Source organism: Haliotis rufescens, unplaced genomic scaffold (assembly GCF_023055435.1).
Source record: "Haliotis rufescens isolate VD_foot unplaced genomic scaffold, xgHalRufe1.0.p SCAF_4, whole genome shotgun sequence".
NCBI classification, from domain to species: domain Eukaryota; kingdom Metazoa; phylum Mollusca; class Gastropoda; order Lepetellida; family Haliotidae; genus Haliotis; species Haliotis rufescens.
In genome coordinates, this window is record NW_025964112.1 from 48,538,629 (window position 1) to 48,562,708 (window position 24,080).

Below are 24,080 nucleotides of genomic sequence, written 5' to 3' on the forward strand. Positions count from 1 at the left end.
GAGTGAGTGAGTGAGTGAGTGAGTGAGTGAGTGAGTGAGTGAGTGAGTGAGTGAGTGAGTGAGTGAGTGAGTGAGTGAGTGAGTGAGTGAGTGAGTGAGTGAGTGAGTGAGTGAGTGAGTGAGTGAGTGAGTGAGTGAGTGAGTGAGTGAGTGAGTGAGTGAGTGAGTGAGTGAGTGAGTGAGTGAGTGAGTGAGTGAGTGAGTGAGTGAGTGAGTGAGTGAGTGAGTGAGTGAGTGAGTGAGTGAGTGAGTGAGTGAGTGAGTGAGTGAGTGAGTGAGTGAGTGAGTGAGTGAGTGAGTGAGTGAGTGAGTGAGTGAGTGAGTATGCTTTTACGCCGTTTTTAGCAATATCACGGCGGGGGACTTAAAGAATTAAAGTAAGTGGATTGTAGAGGGAAATCTAGATATGCAGATTTATATATTTGTTGTTGTATTTATATATTTGTAGATATGTAGCGACACCTGACCATTTGTTTGGACATGATGCGTTGTCGCAACCATGTTCGAATTAAAAAAAATTAATGAAAGAATTTTGTCTTATCATATTCTGCAGTTGATTGATAATTAGTGTAGTTTCACTATACGTACATACATACATACAGGCATGCACACGTAGAGCCTTATATATTTTGAATAAGTGGTTAAGTAAAATGCTTTATACCAAGTTTGAAATTGATTGATCAAATAACTGGAATAAACTGAATGACAGTCATAGAAGAGATGCTCCAACGTCTCATATTCGTCATTGCAGAAGTTCCACTTAAAGTCTGTAGATATTCCTATTCTGTATAAAAACGATACAAACGATGCTGTATTCATTGAACCATTGAAAACATAGAGAGGTGTTCATTTGATAGCGGTTCTCCCACTTTAGATTTCCATTTGGTGGCTAAGTGGTTCACTCGTTTTATAACACAACATTTGATAGATAAGCTTGCTGTCTTTATACGTTAAAAGACGTAACATCAGTGCTTGTCGATTCTATATTGACGGAAAGAAACTTAAAATATTTTAATGTTATAAAATTGAGAATCAATCTATGTCTGTCATCTTGCCAGAATTTGATTTGCAAATCTTAACTTATGTTTTGAATTTATTTTTTTAATAATGAAGATAGTACCTTTTTTCCATAGCATTACGTACGGTATAGCTTGAAGTAGATTCACTGCTCTGACTTAATGCCCTGAGCTGATGATGAGCCTAACCAGCCTGACTGTGCCAGGATCACGGTGCAACAATGTAATCTTTGTGGCAGACAAATTCATATTTTTCAACAGTCTGAAGCATAATTTTTGTTTTCAAGTATTTTCGGGGACAATTTAATTGTTGTCGATAAAATCCCATCCTTTTGGTTACTGATGCCTTAAGAAAATGGCCTCCACATGTCCACTATAAGACCTTTTTGAAAGTTTTGCTGAGGCCTTGAATGTTGTAAACCTTTGTGAGAAAAAGTCATATATTGCTTTTTTAAAAATTCGTAGCGAAATGTAGACCTCTGGAGTAGGATGAATATCGCTACACATAAATGGAAAGTTGAAAATTGGAAACTTGAAGTCATCCTTCTTAAGATCGAGTGTTGAGGATAGTTTTTGTCATTCTGAATTTTTAGGCATATTTATGAAATAGATGAGGCGGTTTCACTGGTCACTTTTATTTCGATATACCTGAAACTTTAGTTAAACTTCTTGTTTTGCTTTTGCCAATCCGAGCAGAAATTCCGATTCATATGCATAAAGAAATAGATCAACAAGAGGATGATGTCTACTTATCAAGAAAAAAACATCAAAACTTTCACATATTATTTTTTTCAGTAAACCTCAGATGACGTTTGCTTTCATTTTTGACAAATTGTCCTGAATATCTGAAGATGTTTTCTCAACCCACTCAAATATTGCCACTGTCATGAAAATGATCATGCTCACAGGATTTGTACATCATGTGATTAAGCTGTGGGAGACGAGTATCACTTATATTAAAATGCCCAAGTCTTTCATACTCAAGAAACCTCATGTTATCCTAATATTTATGTAAACACCCAACTCAAGAAAAAATTATCTTTCTTGTTGAATGTAATTTTAAGCCATTCATGATAAAAATAGCTGAATATATCTAAGAATATTTGTGTAAGTATTAAAATAATATTTATTCTGTACTGTTTATTTATGTATTTTGTAAATTACTATATAAGAACTGTATGTTGACTATGACACTGTATGTGATTCAAGAGCATGCTTGTCTAAGGCGACTAACGTGATCGGGTGGTCAGGCTCGCTGACATGGCTGATGCATGTCATCGTATCCCTATTGCGTAGATCGATGCGCATGATGTCAATCACTGGTCCAGGCTCGATTATTTACAGATCGCTGCCATATAGCTGGAATATTGCTGTGTGCGGCGTTAAACAACAAACAAATGTGATTCAAAAGAATAAACGTCTTCTTTTTCTTCTTCGTCGTCGTCTTCCTCGAGAAATATTTGTTCATGTCAATCCCTGATTGAGATGGCATCATGTGTTACCCAGAGAAGGCATGAAGTTACCAACCACCAATGACCACATCCGTTGTCGATCTATGATTCTTGTATACTTGTACATATTGCTACTTCAGTCATTGCAATAAAGTGATGACAATTGATGATAATATTTCAAATAAATGTTTTATTTTGGTTCTTAAAAGAAAAGAATAAATGTTTTAAACATACTTTTCTCAAATGCTGCAGACAGAAGTATTAGAAGTAAATGTAGCATCATTTTCTGTAATATTTCCAAGTGTTAGTAGTTTCTAAATGCCCGAATTTCAAATACACTTTGAAGTAACATTATTGTAGAATAAAAAGAATATTGCATTTGACCCCTAGGAATGAGGCTTCTGTTTATGTACACAGTTGCAGGCCTTGATTTACCCGTTATAAAGATTAGCCTGGAGACAACGGAATTCCGAGCGAAGTGAATTTTATTACCACTGCATGGGTTACGTTCTGGCAGATGCGTCCAATCCAAAACATGTTCAGCTGTGCCTTTGAAATTTTCACATTGAAATGATCTGCGTTATCATTTGTCTGACAAAATGTTCTTTCTTATTTAGGAGCAGTGCAGTGTATCAGTTGATATTGTTCTCATCACATGGCCAGTACATAGCACGTAGATATGACACAAACACATAAGGGCAATAAAAGGCACGCAGGGGATCCTTGATTCATGACGTCATCAGGCCATGACGTCAGTAACTCATGACGTCATTAAAGTAGATCCGTTACTTGCACGTAGCCATCACCTAAAATAAAACAACACGTATTCAGTTGAGTTAATTAATCGTTCCTTTTATGGTGTCACTTCAAATCAAAGATTAAAAAATACTCTAATGTTCCTATTTCATGGCAAAGTGACATTTTCAAAAACTTCTTTATTGCTCATTAGTGGAATTTTATCTATTGTGTACACGCATGGCATATCCTGGTGAAAATATCATTCTGCGTTTTAACATTTCTTACCTATGAACATGTCTTGTATCATCTATAAAGGCAATATGTATGATTTATTATAGATGTAGATAAAAGGTCACAGTGTTATATTGAGACGCTTCGACAACTGTTGTCACAAGTGAACTTCAGAACTTGTTGTTGTCTGCATGTAGTTATCATGGCAGTGTCTGCTTGGATTTAATTGCCTTCTACATAAATCAATACACACCTGGTAAAGGATTTTACTTCTTTCATCAATTGAATTTAATTACTCCATTATCATTGCCTTGTATTATTTCTCAACATGGGGTCACATGACAGACAAGATCAGTTAGCTGAGAAAAACGCTTTAATTATGATCAACTGTCTTCATTTCAATCTGTTTAGGTACCCACTTTGAGATTTTAAAAAACTTATTTATCAACATCTAGTTTAATTAAGTACATCAAGAATCACAATATTGTGTCTCATTTTCATTTGGAAACCAGATACCCATTCAGCATTGTTCATGTCTTAAGAAACGAGCGTACTTCATTTCACAAGGCATGACTATTAACCTTAGGCACAAATCCATTAGTAAATAAACATATGTTTTCGCGTAGATTACAGTTGAGAACAAGGAGCATAATTCTTGGTCCTCATATGAAAATAGTTTTTCATAAAGCTTTCATTCTCGTTTCTTGTAATCAAATCCATTATAATGATTTCATCCCGAATTGGCTTGGATCTAAGCATACATTATTGATTTCACTGTTATACTTGCATCAACTGCTGTGTATGAAAGGGAATCGACTTAAACCTTCATGTCAATTATTATAGCGTACAATTTGAGTGTGGGTTCAAATCAAACGAATATGATCTTAGTCATATATTTGAGAAAAATGAATGTCGAAAACCAAACCTCTGACTGACAAAATATATGTCTTGCGCACAACACCACCCCATCTCTCTCACCCTACCCCCAGAATATTAAACGATTGATCAATTAATTCATTTCAACTAAACATGAACACATGTCTCTATTTGATTTTAATCGCCCATTTTCAGAACAATGTGTTTGTATGTGTGGCACCTAAAAGTTACTCCCATCAGCCAAATAGCAAGATGTGGGAAGGATCAAAATGCCGGTTATCATTTTTCACAAATGATGTCCAATTTAATTTTTTTGACATTTGTGTGGCAATGGAAGGTATTGTTTGCCAAGGAATGGAAGGGAAGATGTACCGAACCCAGGCTAACCTTTATGTGCTGTTTTCGAAAAACGTTTTACACCAAGTGAGACTAAATAAAATGTGCTTGCGCTCCATAACGATCTGTTACAGGAGCGTGTAAATGTTACTGTTGTGTCTGGACTTGATATGCTATTGTTACACTTAGACATAAAAGAAGTCAGCGACTTTCATTTCCAGAGCAAAAAGGGGTTGTCTGGAATACAGTGCCTCCAACTAGAGTACACAGTCATTTGATCTGTGACTGCAGAAAAATATATAGGCAATGTTTAAAGGTAACTATCGAGCATTCATTCCAAGCGCTGCTCATTCCCAAAATTAGACTTTATTTATCATAATTTAGCGTCACGGTGTTTTATACTCATAACGCCTTATTTTGGAAGATATGTTCAGTCAGGATGTTTTAATGGTTGTGAAGGCACTAGCGTCGCATGCAAACAGGGAATAGGGAACGCAGTAGAGAGAGAGAGGGGGGGGGGGGGGGGTAGAGAGAGACAGACACGGAGAGAGAGAAAGACACACACAGAGAGGACGGGAGAGAGACACACAGAGAGAAATGGAGAGACAGACACACACAAAGATAGAGACACGCAGAGAGCGTGCGTGCGTGCATGCGTGTGTGTGCGTGCTTGCGTGCTCGTACTAGTCAAGACTAATGCCGGTGTTATCAAGCTATCCTGATAAGATACCATGCCTCAGTTTGACATGAATTCCGTACTCGGACAAAGTATACTGTCTCCGAGCCGACCAACCCTTGTTTTATCCCCTTAATACCGAGAGCCAGGCACCGTGACAACAAGTACCATCTTCTAACGTGTTTTGGTATGACGCGGCCGGGTATCGAACCACCGACCTTTCTGTCTCCGGGGAGACGCTCTGACCGCGGAGGCTGTCAGTATCACTCAAAAACTTCTTTTAATATATATGTTTTGTTGACTTATAAGAGCCACTATTGTTTTAAACATCAAGGAAAGCCTATATTTCAAGGCCAGTGATGGATGTAACGTCTCCATGTAAGCTTTAACTTGCTAGCTTTCATTTCAAACATCCATTTAATGCGCTCAACGCTAATAAACCTTCTTTTAAATCATATGTGTTGAGAGCACAATATATTGTTGATATTGCGTAAGGATATTCACCGTCAGTATCCATCTTTTTGGCAACCAGCATGGCAAAGGCATGGTCCTTCTGCATGATGTTTGCCGCCTCCTGAAGTGTCATGTATTGCCTGTGGTGGAAGCAGACTGAATTACATTAAATTACATTATAGGTTATGCAAATTTGAATGCATGGGGGTGTTGTATTTAGTCACAGACAGAAATATTACAGTTGACTAAACCTTCGTTAGTCCGGACCATATGAATCAGGAAACCTGCATATACCGGACGAAAAACGTTTGTTTGTTGTTTGACACCGAAGTCAGATATATTCCAGCTAAATGACGACAGCCTGTGAATAATCGATTCTAGGCCAGAGAACCCAGTGATTGATATTGGGAGAGCGATCAGTGCCGCCGGGGTACGATTATCCGCAATCACCTGACTACCCGATCCATTTGGTCGCCTCGTTCAAACAGCATAGGTTGCTGGGGACCAACCCTAAACCGGAATCCCAACGCAGTTTAATCCTTGCACGCTCATTCACGCCGTGGGGGCACGGGTGGCCCAGTCGTCTAAGGCGCCGCAATTCGCTGTGCAGAGTTGCGTCCCTTGCACACGCCAGAAACCTATGATTGTGGGTTCGAATCCCGGTTCGCCCCGATTATGTTTCTAGGTTTGTCAGCACCATACCCGTGCTCGTGGGTTTCATCGAAGTGGTAAACGTCTGAGATCTGCATCACTTCGGGCTTTCCTCCCACATTAAGCTGACACGCCGTGATATAACTGGAATACTGTTAAAAGCGGCGTTTAACCCAACTTACTCACTCACACACTCATTCACGCCGTCGGAGTACGATGGCAAGCAATAAACCAAGTCCCCGAGCCTGACCACTCGATCCATTATGTTGCCTTGCAACCAGCATAACTTGCTGAGGACCTATTCTAACCCGGAATCCCGTCTATATCCCGTCTGTTTCTATACTCCCAAATCCGTACAGTATTAATCCGAATGATTTAAGTACGAAAGCTACCGTCCGGATAAGCGAGGTTTCACTGTATATCACGGCCGCTCGTTGTGAAATGATCTATGTAACCACCACTGATACCTATGCACACATTCACATAGATCACATATTTTAACATTTCATACATATTTCAGTTAGTCCTTAAAAATTGCCATGGGGCTCTGGTTACTGGAATGTCAAGACGATAAAACTACAGACATACCTTATTCAAGAAGAGGGTCGTAAACGAGAAATTAGTCTACACCGTGTCCTTGTTGGTCCGGACCCGTTATTCTGGACTACCTCGTTAATCGATAAACCCTGCTTTCAGGGCGACAGCTGATAGGAGTGAGTGAGTGAGTTAAAGTTTACCGTCACATCGGCAATATTTCAGCCATATCGTGACGATTAACTCATGGGAATGTCAGTGGGTAACAAATGTTATCAAATACAGGCTTGTGTCTTCGATGCGATAAATCAATCCGATAAACCTGGTATCATAATTCGATTAATATGCAAATTAGGTGACCTGGCAGGAACTACTGTCAACCTCCAAATCTCTATGCGTTTTTTTTTCTCAACAATATTCTTGACTAACGTTCCCAATTTGCTTAAATGTTTTCCAGTGTACATGTCGACAAACATGGGTAGTGATTGAGTTAAGTGAGTTGAGTTGTACGCCGCTTTTAGCAATATTCCAGCAATATTACGACCGGGGGACACTAGAAAAGGGCTTCACACATTGTACCCATGCCTAGTCGGGTCTTCGGCTTTACGAGCGAACGCTTTAACCACTAGGCTAACCCACCGCTTCCCAACACCGCTTCTACAAGTCACTATATTATACATTGGGCGGTTCACTCAAAAGTTATTAATACAAGGTTTCTTAAGTTTCGTCGTAAAATTACGTCTTAAATATCCATTACTTTAAGAATGACATTATATGATGATAAAAGAGGTTATTACCCTCGTGTGTTTCCGCGTCGTAAATGCCTTTAATTAGGATTTAGCAATATGACTTATGCTTTCCAAAGGCTCAGATAATACACTTTATTTTCCTAATAAATGACAATTACGTTAGTTTGTTGTTTAAAGCCGCACTCAGCAATATTCCAGCTATATGACGGCGGTCTGTAATTAATTGAGTTTGGACCAGACAATCCATTAATTGACAACATGAGCATCGATCCACGCAAATGGGATCAATGACATGCATCAAGTAAGTCAGCGAACCTGAGCACCCGGTCTCGTTAGTCGTCTCTTACGACAAGCATAGTCGCCTTTTACGGCAAGATTGGGTTGCTGGAGTCCTATTCTACCCCGGATCATCACGCGTCTGACAATTACGATTCAGAAACACATTCGACTAATAATCTCGGTCTATGTACTGCGAATCGATGAAATCTGTTAATCCGATCTTCTTTGCAGGGAACGGTATTGGAGATTAAATTCGGATTAAAGTACTTCCGCTGTGTAAATATAAGCTTTATCTTCTGAGAAGCCTTGCAATCACCTTGAAACTGTTTGTAGTAGATCGTCTTCCGTGACCTGTGACCTTTTCCCATACAGATACCCGCCAATCCCATAGTGTGCACGTGGTTTCCTGGCGCCACGAGCTACCAAGCGTCGTTCTGATTGGTCAAGTGAACTTCCCTCTGTGACGTATACAATGCAAACGCAGGCGAAGAGGAATAACGTCGCATACGCCATGATGATGGATCTGAAACGACATATCAAAGCATTTGAGTGAGTGAGTGAGTATAGTTTTACGCCGCACTTAGCATTATTCCAGCAACATCACGGCAGGTGACGCTATAAATGAGCTTCACACAGCGTATCCATGTGGGGACTCAAACCCGGGCCTTTGGCGTGACGAGCTAAAGTTTAAACCACTTTGCTACCCTACCAACCCGGAGGCAGCAAGAATGTGCTAGAAACTTTACCCATTTTGAGAATCGAACCCGGGACTTTCAGCAATAACCACCTCCACCGACTCACAACATTAAGCTACCCGAAACGGACGATGTAGAAATTTAAAAGAGATTTGCGAGCAACATCTCAATCATATTGGATGGTTGAGTGTGATGGGTTAACCTCGCAGAGTGTCAGGGGTGGGTGGGGATGGGGAGGGGTAGGGTGGTCGGTGGGGAGGGGGGGGGGGGGCGTTCTTGGGAAGTGAAGTAAATCGATGAAATACTTATCTTAATTTAACGCAAACCGCGTAAGTGGCTTAGCATCAAAATCGGTGCAAATCGTGCATTCAAAAAGGGTGTTATCATGGGAGATAACCTGGTGAACAAAATGTAAAACCATCATTGTTGTAAGGAGCACAGTATCAAACAAAAGCTATACACTGTATACACTGCCGGGCAAAAGAAAGTACCCTCTTGAAAACAGGATTTGAAAACAAAATACATACAAACGTTATCAAAACGTTATTTGACTGAAAACAGAAACACTGGAAACTTAAGGTCCAAAACACAACTATAGTACCCTATCAAATACATCACCATCAAAAAAACATTTCTTATTTGTGTCATTTTAGCCACCGTCAAACATGGGGTATATATTGCCAGTTTAGAAAGCTCTGTCAGATTCACGCACGTATCAAACCTACTGATCACTCGATGCTATCTCCATTCTCTGCATGCTACCAACACTTATCAAAAGCTACTAATGAATAAAATAGTAGTTACCCACCAACTGTTCCATATAGAGTAAAAAAGACCGAAATAGTTCTTTCCCTTTTCGACGTCACGCCGACGCACGAGAGCGTAAATAATAAAAGGCTCCTCTCCCTCTACGCCTCGTTATGAGGAAGTGTCGCGGGACAAGAGAACATATATAATGTACGTTTATGGCCTGTCATTGTTATTCTCATGCTGTGAGTTTAATAATCAACGATACCTTGCCACTGATCTGTGTAATGTCAGGAGTTATTATGCTACGTTAATGTGATTGCTTGATGTAGTGATACCAATAACATATGAGGCGCATTGGGGACGTTTTGGCGTAATAAGCTGATATCAGTCCTCGGCGTGTCTACTAAAAGAATCTCTGAATACGTTTAGTGAAAGTGCTTTTTGTCATTATGTAAAAGTGTATTTTATTGTACACGTATATATTGTCATTATAATGCAATTAATATGAGCGCGTGTTTGAATGTTAATCACTCCGTTTCATGGTTACATTCACTTTTGCGTATTTCCCGTGAACAATTGACTTGCCTTCACATGTGTTTGTGACCAGATGCAACAGGTGGGTCAAAATACGCCCACCTTTTCGCGAACACATGGTATCATAGCGCATTCCTATAACACATTCTCATGTTAGTGTCTGAATCGTAAAAATCGACGCTGCTTTTTGCACATATTTGCATTAAATTTGTGTTTTGTTGCTTTTATTTAACCGGTAATTAAAAGCGAAGATATATTGTATATGCGGATATATTACATGGTTAGTATCTACTTCTTATTTAGATGGATACCGAAAGGACAAGTTATTGCGAAATCCATGCCATTACATTAATAGATAAATCAATCTTTATTCAAGCACGTAAAGGCGGCAGACTATTCTAACCATCATTGACATATTTGTTTCTAGGCAACAGTACACGGTATAAGTATATGGGGATGGCTTGTATATTACAACACTTACATGTTCTTTCTGTTCACGGAACTTGAGTGTATCGCCCTATCTCGATGAGAGGAACATCTACATCATGCTAAATAATGATAATAATAATTATAATAACAATTATAATAATGAGTCCATTTGTAGGGCGCCAAACTCCATACCAGCTCGTGTGCTCATGGCGCTTACATTATTACCCAAGGCAATGGATCAATGAGCACTCGATTTTTATTCTCAGCTCCCTAGGGATCCTGTGAGGCGCTAGAAGGTTAACAGCCGCATTACCATCTCATCCTACCGGGTACCCACTCACTGCTGGGTGAACAGAGGCACATTTCGAACAAAGTCACTTGCCAAAGGAGACACCACATGTGGTACATGTGCATCAGTTTCGGCAGGACCGAAGCCCTAGAAACTCTCAGGAGTCAAGCTGCTGAACGTGCATGGTCACCCATCAATGTATTCTCCGAGACCGACGTTGCTTAACTTCACCTGATTAGTGATCACTACGATATTTCATCATATTAATATCGAGTAGATACTGGTAAGAATATCTACGAGATTTTAATATGCTATAATTATATAGAATGTGTTGGATAAAGTAATCTAAAATGACTACGATTGTAAGTATTATGATGGTGAGTGAGTAATCGTGCATAATTTTACGCCGCTTTTAACAATATAACAGTAAATATCACGGCGGGGGACGCCAAAAATCGGCGTAACCTCATGTAGGCAATTACCCGGGCCTTACGCTTAACCATAGGACTACCCATCACGCCGCCATTCTGCCACCTAATCACCCCACCACCCAAACCTCCTTAAGAGGGTCCCGTTAAGCATGTATTTACGTGTTAAGCATGCAAATATTTATGATTCCTATGTACATCCCTACATGCACAGTTACGCCATTCGACCAGGTAAAGTAGGCCCGCTGTAACCATGTACACTTTATTAAACTAAGTCTAACGGAACATTGATTATTTACAGGCTGCCTTGAAATTTGAAATTTCATTACAATTATGGACTTCGGTTTAACTCTGTTGTGCAGGTATTACTACCGAAGGGGCACATATTTTCACTTACGATTCCTCTCTAACGTAAGCACATTCCACGTGCTTCTTTGCGATATGCGCATTATAGCGATCTTATCCTTAACGGCCTTAAGCCTTAAGGTCAGCCAAAGAACGCTAATTCCAAGCGAAGTTTAATCCCCAATCGAGGCTTACATTATTGTGGTTTTTTAGAGCTACTGTGTCTTATATCCATGTCATTTTTTGCCAAATAGATTCAATCAATTGAGTCAGTTGTCGCGAGGGAAAGCGGAATTCTACTGAGACGTATTGAGATCACGTGTGACGTTAGGTCTTCCAGCCCCTGTGTATTGCTCGATGGCTTTCTTTAAGATCTGAACATGCTTCGTAGAGCAGGGATACCCTGCAGTAAAGGATATATATTTAGCTTTTGAAACTATTTTACATTGATACAAGTACCAGAATTACTTAGGATAAGCAAAAAATGGGACATGAATGCAAACCATTTGTGTGACCATACAAAATGGTGGCTGTAAAAACTGACATACGGTTGAGTTCGGAGCCTCACATATAAGGAATTGCCTAACAGTTAAAAATATTATATAACCATCAAACTTGAGTCATTTGGGCAAATTGTTGCGACAAGTCAGTAAAATAAGCAGGGGTCACCAACAGAAATGATCCAGAGAATCCACCATGTGGTGATAACCGACCGGCGAATGACATATTGCTTGTTCGGCAGGCATTTCTCAAGGGTGAATCCATTCTGTTATCACAGCTCGATGGGTTCCAAAACACGTACCAAGAAAAACTCTTGGTAATTTACCTCTGTTTGAAGCTGATGCAGGAAGGTTCTTGCAACGGTTCGCAACTGACAAACAACAATGAAAACAGTGGAAGAATTTGACATCATCACCACCAAAGAAGGCAAAGACTGTCAAAATACTGTTCTGGGATGGCGAGGTTGTCATGGTGGATTATCTTCCAAATGGCCAGACAACAAACGGAGCTGCACGTTTGAGACAATTACGGGATGACAATAAGAATACGAGGCAGGGGAAGCTGAGAAAAGGTGTGCTCTTCAGCGCACAAATCAGTCATTGTCATGACTGCAACCCAAGAGTGTGGCTCTGATCTCTTACAGCACCATCTTATTCTCCTGATCTGACGCCGTAGGATTTTCAGCTGTTCTCAAAAATGAATCTAAATTGTCATGGCAAGAGAATAACCAGTCTATATTTTCTACCGAACCAGACCCCACTTGGCGTAAAGGGCAAATAGCTGTGGAAATTATATGAATGCACCACTGAAAATCAGTGATGACACCAGGTGTTCGCGAAAAGGGTAAGCGTGTCCTGCCCAAGAAACCAAGAAAGCTCTAGCCCGTCATCATTTTGATTCGAACGATAGCATCTGTGGAGCACTTTTTGAACAGCCGAGAGAGTGGCTTCCAAGAAATTGGGTTAAAAATCTTCCAACATTGTTTGTAATGTAAAAGGGGCTTATGTCATGTCTGTTAGGTCAATTCTTCTGTGTGAGGTTCAGAGCTCATCAATCAAGCTTCGTTAGTGAATTGACTTCATTTCAGCGAAGGCATTGAACCGCTCGGCCACCCTAACCACCTCACCCTATGCCCTGAAATGTTGTTTCACAATAATGCAATTTCACACAGTTTAACATTTTGAAAAATCCTATCCCCATCTCTTCGAGAATTACAAACCACACTCACGCTTTGTAGAGAGGACAAGCCGTTTAGCAAGGCGTCAGTCTGACTCCATCAAATTTATATTCACTTGAAACCAAGGAACTATGAGTGAAGTGTTACACAATGCCTCATTCATAATTAAATACAAACTGATCAATTCCGCACATACAGTTAACGGGTCAAATGTTTCGTTGCTGGCCCTATGATCTTTTCATTCGCATGTGCCATGTTTAACATGTGTGTCCATTAGAATTAATGAGCCATCGCCAATCTCTGATAATGGTTTACACTAAGGACATTAAAGCGTATTGATGTGCTTGTTACTTTAACATCACATAACACTTCTCTTTCATGTGCGTGTTTCCCTGTTTGCTTTTGTTAAGTTTACAATGGGAGTTTTTATATACGGACTTTTATCATTTTGCTGCATTTATGACATTAGTTTGTGACAGGGATGGGAGACATCTCGGTTTCAGGAGTCGCTTAGTGTGTATTACATACCCAAACATTGTGTTGTGACGTAGATTACGTTTTTAATCATTAAATATAACATGGTTACGCAATGAATTCCCTTAAGTTACGTCGCCACAGTTCACCGAGGTGAGCAAGAAACCTATGATCTTGGGTTCGAATCCCGGTTCGCCCCGATTATGTTTTTGGGTTTGTCGGCACTACACCCGTGCTCGTCTAAGACCTGCATCACTTCGGAATGTCCTCAAACATCAAGATACACTCCATGATATAACTGGAATACTGTTCAAAGCGGTGTTAAAGCCCAACATGTTCAAAGACGCTGCGGCTGGTATCTATGAATTGTAAATCTGGAATCTGTTACTGTATTCAGCTATTATAATGAAAACCACACCTGGGGTCTTCGGAGTTCAGGACTCAATTCAATTTTTTTAAATTAAAATTTCACGGAAAGACGCTTTTTTCCCTTACAAATAAAAAGCGACAAAAAACATTTCTATAGTCATAAGAAATCTATACAGCAAGCTGAGTTCATTTGTACGATTCCGACTGTATCATACAACATGTGTTTATGTAGCATGTGATGGTACCAGGTGGTACTCGTCTCTTGCAAAGGCAAGTCAATTGTTCACCTGAGAGAAAAAACACGGGACTTTGCTACTACAAAGTATTTTATCAAGATCACGTGGACCAATCAGATCTTATCATTCTGACGTTGGAGTCAAAATAGGGAATTGCGTCGGACATCATTTTTGTCAGTGATGCGTCACATTTAGAGATGTCCTCCATATGTCTACCGTGAAACGTTTGGAATGCTTGTGAAGGCCATCAATTAGTAACCTTGATCAACTTTTGAGCAAGAGTCTGACGCTCTTTGAAATCTTCTTTGGAAGAGCATGTTCGATCATACCTCAGAAGTTGTGAAATGTAGACACCAAAGGCTGGAGCTGCTGGAATTTTACTAGAAATGAAGGGGAAAAGGACTATTTGAAAGTTGAAGTTATCCCACTTGTCATACTGTCTTGTGGAGAATGTTTGGTCACTCTGAATATTTATGCATAGATGTAGACATGAAACACGAGGCGGTCTCACTGGTCTCCTTTGTTTCTAGTTCAGGTTGGTAATGAACGGACGGGAATTGGCTATTTTGTAGTTATTAAACGAAATAAGATCATCCATACACCCGAAGCTTAAGTTACACTCCTTGGCCAAATTACCTTGCTCGAATAAATAAGAATGGCTAAAATGAGTGACACTTCAGAAAATCTCACCACGATCACCCATTTGACCTGGATGATATCTTTTAATGTTTGTGGTCATTATCTACTAAGTAAAAATACCTTGGGTCCCAAACATGCTAGTGTTGTTAAGAACGAGGTCTATTTTTCATTCATATTGACATCTTTGATAACGTTCATAACAATTTTCAATCGTTTAGCTCATTTCTTAAATCATAAGGATCCTGTAAGCCAAAGGGGTCCTTATCATCTCTTTCCTTCACGAGAACAAAAAATCATTTGAGTCGAATCGGCTATACTGCAGCCAAGTAGTACCTCAGCAATATAAAGGTTGGTATCGGTAAACTACAGTGATCATGGCAACTTTAGTTTTCCAGTTACCTGTTTCTATTTCTCTATTTCACTTTAACTTGAAGGTCAAATTTAGCAATTGCTCAAACAAAGAGGAAATTAGAATCTATGGACTTTGATCTTATAGTACGAACTAAATTGAAATATTTTTTTCATAAACGAACAAGTATCCAGTCAGACGTATAAAGCAAAAATTGAAATATGAACCATGCACGGTAACTCCTTGGAACTAAAGAGCCCATGCCATCTTTTAAGTGTTGATGTTTAACATCACTGTTAAACACCACTGTTAGATCTACGCACCGCCAAAGCTTTGAATTGTGCAACAATAGCGTGACAAACGATTCTTTGAACGGAATCGTAGGAGGGAGTACAAAGCCACGTGTGGACAGGGAAGTTCTCAAATCAAACGTTCTTGGAAGGAAAGAGTCATGTGAATTTCTACTAAGACTTGAGATTTGTGTTTCTATGTCACAAATCGTTGCTTCAGAGTCAGAGATCGATTTATTTAAGGACAAGATCTCCGTTAAGGGTGCGGACAAGCGTACTCCATTAAAGCTCAATGTAAAGCAATGTTGAGAGTTTTATTAAAGGAAACTTTAGCACCTAGGCGTCGATAATGTCGCTCAGAATGGCTATAACAAGCTACTTGAAGAAATAGATTCAACTTCAAACACAAAGTAAAAAGGTTTAAAATAAGAAGTGTTATTTTTACAATTCTCTTGACGGTATTTACGGTGAGAGTTATAGTTTCATATCGTTTAGCCTAACCAGGCATACTGATAATGCTTACGCTTTAACGGCTATCACATTACTGTCTGAGTTAAAACAGGTGTACGGTTGACATTAATTTTGCGGAATAGGCTATTTTTCAAATAATAAGTAATAAAGTGTGAAGTTTATGCGGGAGTTTCCGTCACAGAGGAGAGCGGAAGGTTTGTGGTTCGATCCCCCTGCTGCGTCATGCCAAAATACTTTAAAGGAATGTACTCGCTGTTTCCCGGCCTGGCGCTTGGCATTAACGGGACAAAACAAGGACTGGTCGGCACGGAATCGGTATAATGTGTCAGAGTGAAGTATCACTGCATAAAAGTGGCATTAGTCTGGACCGGTACGAGCAGCTTTATATCGCTACGTGAGTTAAACAGTCTTGAACGCGATGTTAAAGCCAATTTCAACAGAACCATGTTCGAGACCAAAACTTATAACCCTTCAACTTTTATATACTCAAAGACAAAATTACTACGATCATATTCTTATTATTATGCTATAAATGGTAAGAATAACAAAACTCCAAACGCTTTTCTTTGAATATATCAACTATACTGGTGTTTAGGTGGGCTATGGAAAGGCAAAAAAGGTTTTTACTTTTTTATTCATTTTTTATTTTCATTTCAATTAAAATGTATTTAAATTTCAAATTCGCGATCAAAGTTTTGATGAAATATCTGGTTATATCCCTATCAGTCTGTAAGATGTAATGCCCTTATTACCATACTTAGAATCAATTTTCAGTTATCAATAAATTGATATGATTATAATTACTTGTCTTTGTGTGTATTAAGTGACTGTACTCAAGCAAAATTGGCTTAGTTTTTTTTTATTGTTTAACGCCACACTCAACAATGTAAAGCTATATGACGGTGGTCTGTAAATAATCGATTCTGGACCAGATAATCCAGTGATTGATGTTATAAGTAACTACCCACGCCGTCGGGAATGGTTGAAATGCAATCAACCAAGCCTGACCACCCGATCCTTTTGGTCACCTCTTTCGACCAGCATAGGTTGCTGGGGACCTGTTATTAGCCCGGTATCCACACGGGGTTTAGTTTACTGAGAAGTGCGGGTGACCTAGTGGTCCAAGCTGTGTCGTCCTTTCTGCCTAGTTACGTCCCCTTGTAGTCCCAGGATCAGCTGATTCCGAATCAATGCGCTATTTAGGATTTGTTGTCAGTCAGTACCATACCCGTGATTGGTGAACGTCTGATTTTCACGTCATTTTACTTTTCCTCCGACATGAAGGTAAAACACTGTAACATATTGTTTAAAACAGTTCCACCACCTACTGTATGTATAGACTAGTACGAGGAAAACATTTTGCCCATGATGTGATAAATTTGTTTTTCTATGTCGACGAAATACGATGGCATCGACAATAACGGTTTCAAAAATATTTAAATGATTCATAAACACATTCTCATGATTCTGTCGGAATCGTACAATGGATTCATCTTTAAGCAGAGACATCTTATGATCATGGAAAGGGTTATCGGTGTTATCAATGGGAAATGGATATTTGCAATAATTTCAAAGGAATGTTTCAGTAACATGATAGAAATAGGTGATTTAATACTTCTGATTTGATCAATACTGCATTTACTATCACGGTAGGCATAAAAGCAAAATGAGTTTCACAAACAACGTCGAAAGATTCCTTCAGTTTAGGTCAGAATAATTCTAAAAGGAAAATTTGGTAAATGAGTTAAGTTAAATAAATGTCTGGAATACATGATACCACTGTCCAGCATAGCTCATCAAAACTTTCATTACTTATTTCAAGTTACATATTATTTGAAGATAATAATTTTCTTTTGATGGAGCAGTGCCCGAAGTATGGAAATAACCACAGGACATGTTAATGCCGAGTACAATTGTAGACTCTACAGCGTTTATAGCCTCCAGTGGACAAATCCATTCATGTCTGCTATTAATATTGGTATAACTATACTCTTAGCAGTTTCCAGAATCGACACGACCTGAGACAATGATTTGAGGCTTGGGCACTCTGCGATTACCACTCAACACCTTCCTTCACACACAAAGCAATGGCGTCAAATCTGTGGTTGTACTTCTCTCTAATTACTCCACCGACCTTTTCTAAACAAAGAACATTACAGAGGTTATAACGACATCTGTCTATTTCAGTGACGAAGACTCTGTTGTATGCTGTGGGAGGAGAGCCCAGTTTCTTGAGAATGAAGACGGTGGTGTTTTGTCATTGGCTTTGAAGTTCTTTGTATCAAACTAAAAGATTTTTTTCAAGATTACATTATTTTAACTTGTATAATTCTTTCATCTAAACTGGTAAAGATGTCATATCATTATTATTTATACCGTAAATTGTGAATACATTTCTGTCATGTATTGTTTCAGAACCTACATATTAGGAGTAATAGCTGTATTCTTTCTTATTCTGAGATAAAACACGTTTGAAGTTGAACAGGGGTTACTCGTAACGTCCACTCAAACAGTCATTCTTAATTTAAGCCGTCATATAGCTGGAATATTGCTGAGTGCGGCGTTAAGCAACAAACAAACAAACAGAATTAGAGCATTCATTCATTTGATATCACATAATAGTAAAAGGCGACTATGCTTATCGTAAGAGGCGACTAACGGGATCGGGTGGTCAGGCTCGCTGACTTGGTTCATGCATGTCATCGTATCCCAATTGCGTGGATCGATTCTCATGTTGCCAATCAGTGGATTGTGTGGTCCAGACTCGATTACTTACAGACCGCCGTCCTATAGCTGTAATATTGCTGCGGCGGCGTTAAACAACAAACAAACAAACAAACATACTGGTAAACGGTTTAGATATTACCAGGCGCGGAGGGTTTGGACAGAAAATCTAGGCTGGTTATTCTGTTGCATTGACAATTTATGTTTACAAAAGGAGGGTGCACACCCTGCACCCCAAATCAGCCCGCTGCACCCCATCCCACCCGCTGGTTCCGCGTGTTGTTTCCTATCTGATGTGTGCGCCTGATCTTCGAGACATAGAATCTGTAGTTGAGACAGGAACAGTTAACGTGTTTTAAGTAACTTCCCATCATCAGTGTTTTATTGTGTGCAATGATAAAGTGGGAAAACAAAAGACACTATAAGTTGACAAAAGATCTCGAGGGGTACAGGGTGTGATGTACCCTGTGTGTCAGGCGAGGGGTACATAGGCACACTCATAGGGTACATCATACCATATGCCCCGAGGGATCGGTTGACAGCGAATTTATCACCGAGTTAGCAGGACTCGTAGCAGACGACGCAAACGAAACGAGTTACTTCCCCTTACCCAATGCATTCGGATAAACTTCGGTTTATGTTAACTCAACGCATTCGTCACCACTCGCCCCTTTCCGTAACCTGCAAGAAGACTCGTCCCCCTATCGATGAATGTTATGTATGAATGCGCGTATGATTTCAAGTTCTTCGTCAAAGAATCCCTCAGAAATATTTTTTTGATTTTACGTATGTCTTGCATCTTAAAATATACCAAAGACACAGTTAAATGTGTTTAATCATACTGTATAATTCCGCATGTCCCGATGTGCTTTAAATTGCATCTGAAATATATATATTATATGGGAAAATGTAAGTGAACCATAACGCAACGAGTTGACAATTGTTTTAGGTATGCTCGTTTGCGTTGAGACGGAACCCGGTCGCAAAAATGGCCACGAGCGGGGCACGAGTCCCTATTCGGCTTGTCCCGGAATAACACGAGTTGGTCACGAATGAATTCAACAATATTTATTCGAGATATGCATGTTACCTTGGATGTATTGCGATTGATTTCTCAACGGGTACACGAACGGGCTGCATGTGCGGGCGACTTGGAAAATGAACGCCCGTTCCTTAACCAATCAGAAGCTGGTATTTTAATGTTAGTTAGGATAAAAGTAAATATATGCATTTGCTAAAAGCAATATTCCTTATTGATATGTTGTGTCAATACCTTTGTTGTTAGCTTTTGAGACTTGAACTCCCATTGCCAGAATGTTTATAAACAGTGAGTGAGTGAGTTTGGTTTTACGCCCCGCTTTTAGCAATATTCCAGCAATATCACGACGGGGGACACCAGAAATGGGCTTCACACATTGTACCCATGTCGGGAATCGAACCCGGGTCTTCGGCGTGACGAGCGAACGCTTTAACCACTAGGCTACCCGACCGCCCCAGTTTATTAACAATTTCAAAAGTCTGTCTGTATGATTTTCACCGTTGCAGCACACACTGGACTCGATTTTCTACAGATCGCCGCCATATAGCTGGAATATTGCTGAGTGCGGCGTTAAACAACAAACAAACAAACAAACCTGTGACAAGAGTCACAATATTTACTCAAGTCAATCTCCCCAGGACCGTAGCTATGGAACAGTAACTGACAAAAGAACATACACATTCCAAAACTGATGTTTCGGCAATAAAAGCCACATCCCTTGTGTTGAGATATCCTTTGAAGGGCCAGAGCGAAACAACAAAAGCAGTAAACATGGATTAAGTATTTTGGTCAAGCAGCATTTAAGGGATTCAAATAGTGACGGTGAAGTCAATCGGGTTGATCTTTTTAAAGTAACTATGCAGACGATATATTTTATTTCGATCTCTGAAACAGATATTTGACCTTCTACATCCTTAAGGTCATAGGATGCTTCATCCTCTTGACATTTTTGGGCAGGGGTGGCAGGGTCGTGAACCTCAGGCGAGCCAGATACCAATGAGCATTGGTTCGAATCCTGGTTGTTGCTAAAATTCTATAGTTTTCAGCACCATACACGTGCTCGTGGGTTCCATCGTACTGGTCAACGTCTAGGACTTGCATCAATTAGGGTTTTCTTCCCATTAAGCTGATTCACTGTGACATAACTGAAATAATGATGCCGTGTTTTAAATGAACAATTGACTTGCCTTTGCATGTGTTTGTGACAGGTGCCACCGGTGGGGCAGGATACGCTCATCTTTTCGCAAACACCTGGCATCATCACTATTTGATAGTGATTCATAAACACAATCGACGCTGCTTTTAGCAAAGATTTCTTCTGACAATGGGAAAGGTTTTGTCGTTTTTATTAATGGCGTTAAGCCAAACTCGATCACGTATTCGTTCATCCCAGTGCCATTTCCTTTAACACTCTCCATCATGGCGTAAACATTTACTCTTCTTACTGTTTGCAGTGGTCATCCACGGTATCACCCGGCGGCGTCCTGTATACGATAGAGTATGGATGTCCGAAAGGCTCTTGCATCTTAATGTCAATGGAACCCGTGAAGATTCCGGGGTAGAATAGGTCTTCAGCAACCCATGCTTTCCGTAAAAGGCGACCATGCTTGTCGTAAAAGGCGACTAACGAGATCGGGTGGTCGGGCTCGCTGACTTGGTTGATGCATGTCATCGATCCCAATTGCGGGGATCGATGCTCATGATATTAATCACTGGATTGTTTGGTCCAGACTCGATTATTTACAGACCGCCGTCATATAGCTGGAATTTTGCTGAGTGCGGCGTTAAACAACAAACCAGCCAACTTAATGTCAATGGGTAGACAGACGTTCATATTAAGGACGATTTGGGATATAGCTTTGCGTTACGGGAACTATGTCTATAGTAGTTATTAATGTCAGGAACAACGCAACTGATACCATATCAGTTAACGGCACAGTTTGGTAAAGATATTTTGTAGCATGTACTTAGTTATTCGTGTTTAAAACACTGTCCTCTAATAACAGGAAGTCTAGTTGAAACACCATCTTCGAATAACTATGCCAGTTCAAAAATTTGGATGAACCAGTTACATTCTGTATTATTGTACATTTGAATGAGTGAGTGAGTTGATGTACAATATCACAACGGAAATGCTTCAGCCATATAGCGACGATAACTAATTATACATTATTTATATTGTTTTATGAAACTTTATACACACTTCATCCAGATAAGGATAATACACATTACGAGTCACACATATAAGGGACGTTCAGGGTAGCCCAGTTGTTAAAGCGTTCGCTTGTCACGCCGAAGGCCCAGGTTCGATTCCCCACATGTGTACAGTGTGTGAAGACCATTTCTCGCGGTATTGCTTGTATATTGCTAATAGCGATGTAAAACCCAAACCACTCACTCACTCGGCCACGATAGTGTCATGTAACGCAGTCATCTTTAGAAACAAATTTGGCCGACATGACAAAACTGTCAATGATAAATCACAACTTTTTTTCAAAAAAACTCAGGTCCGCTGGGTTGTCGGCCACCCAGCTATCACGAGAAAATCAAATAAGACCCGTCATATAAAATTCACAGAAATCATCTTCTCGACACCTTCAATATCCGGGCGTTAAAAGGCATTCTGCCTTCATTCATATGTATACATCAATGATCAGAGGGCACAGCGCATCTTAAGCGTCATCGATACCAGTACGAGCTCTGTCATCTGTTCGGTAACCCGGATGTTTAAACTAATCGGCATTAGTTTGTTGGCAAAAGGTTCCGTGTCGAAATGCCAAACGTTTTTTAAAAGAAAGCACATTACATGTTTTAGTTACGTTAAATGATAGCCACTTTGGTTTTGATGAATTGTGTATGTATCTTATTTCCATATTATCAAGAAGCACGAGAAGTGCTTTCCTTTGGAACTGACCCTAGGTTGTAATTACTTCTACAATTACAATTCTTGGAAAAACTGTTTTCATCCTGGATCTCTTTCTTTCAAATATCTCAGCGACAAGATTCTTTTGGGCAAAAACATCTAACAACCCCACAAGAACACTAGAATCATTTTAAGACACTTTTCTTTTTAAAAAATAGTATGACAGATAGTTGGTACCAAAACTAACTATATGAACTTAGACAAGCGAGAATTGTAATGTACAGGGCCCAGATTCATTTGAGGGGAAACTAACCCAACAAGAAAAAAGGAATATTAACACATTTTACTTCCGAAAATGTTATGACATGTAGTGGGTTCATATTTGGTTGATGCATGTCATCGATCCCAATTGCGTGGATCGATGCTCATAATATCAATCACTGGATTGTCTGGTCCAGATTATTTACAGACCGCCGTCGTACAGCAGTAATATTGCTGAGTGCGGCGTTAAATAACAAACAAACAAACACATGGGTGATCGTGGTGAGATTTTCTGAAGTGTCACTCATTTTAGCCATTCTTATTTAGCTATACCAGTCTGCACAAGCGATAATAACAATATTCAGTTTACGGAATCCCTATAAATCATATGTCACGAAAATCTAATTAACGATTGTTTTCCTCGTACCTTTGTGATAGTTCAGTTGGTTCTGTCAAACATCCTCTCGATAAAAGCTTTAATTGCTGATACAATGTTAACCATCCAGCCATGGCTATGTTCTAACACTGATAACCGAGGCCACAATCTCTACCAGCACGCGGTTCAAACATCAGTTACGTGGACCATGTCATATATACTACTGTTCTACATTAAGTCGGAAGTGGAAGTATTACACGATATGTGTTCAGTAATTACACCATAGCTCCCATTTCTGTCCTTGCAAGGAAACAGATCACTTAGTTTGAAAACCATATATCATACTCATACATTGTCTAAATGTTTTATTAATGTCCTTTCCGATGGAACTGTTTCCCTTACGTCAGGATCAAGTAATAGCGTTTCTTCACAAAGCATGTTTGCAAGATCAATACTAATCTAGCACCACGAGTTCACAGTATGATGTCCTGTCAAAACGAGGAAATTACTTAAAGGCGAGGATTTATTACCATACAAAAAAACTATAACAAAACAATACGAACTTACCTTTAACTACAATGCTTCTCTACGGCCTTTGGGTTGATAACGTCGTTTCACGTTATGAAATCCGTTAAAATTTATCTTCTTGTCCAAACCTTCGAGACACCTTTAGACTGGCAATGTGGCTTCAAACTTCTATGAGAAATTTCGTCTGTCTACTTCCAGTATCAGAATTGGAAAGGCCACCAGCTCCAGGGTTTGTTTGTCGGCGGTGTCGTTCTCAAATCACGTCACAGAATGAGCGGTGGTCTTCATTGGGCGAGATTTTATGTTTGTATCGGCTCCTCTTT

The 24,080-nt window shown here is 39.7% G+C and overlaps 1 protein-coding gene across 1 annotated transcript; it reads right to left on the bottom strand.

Moving 5' to 3' along the window:
- Window positions 1-2,934: 2,934 nt before the first annotated feature.
- On the bottom strand, window positions 2,935-24,080 carry LOC124151680. Its single transcript, XM_046524273.2, has 4 exons — window positions 23,797-24,080; window positions 8,307-8,513; window positions 5,829-5,917; window positions 2,935-3,273 (listed from the first exon to the last, which is right to left on the bottom strand). Exons 2-4 carry the CDS (start codon window positions 8,501-8,503, stop codon window positions 3,239-3,241), a joined length of 321 nt encoding a protein of 106 aa, XP_046380229.1. The 5' UTR covers window positions 8,504-8,513; window positions 23,797-24,080; the 3' UTR covers window positions 2,935-3,238.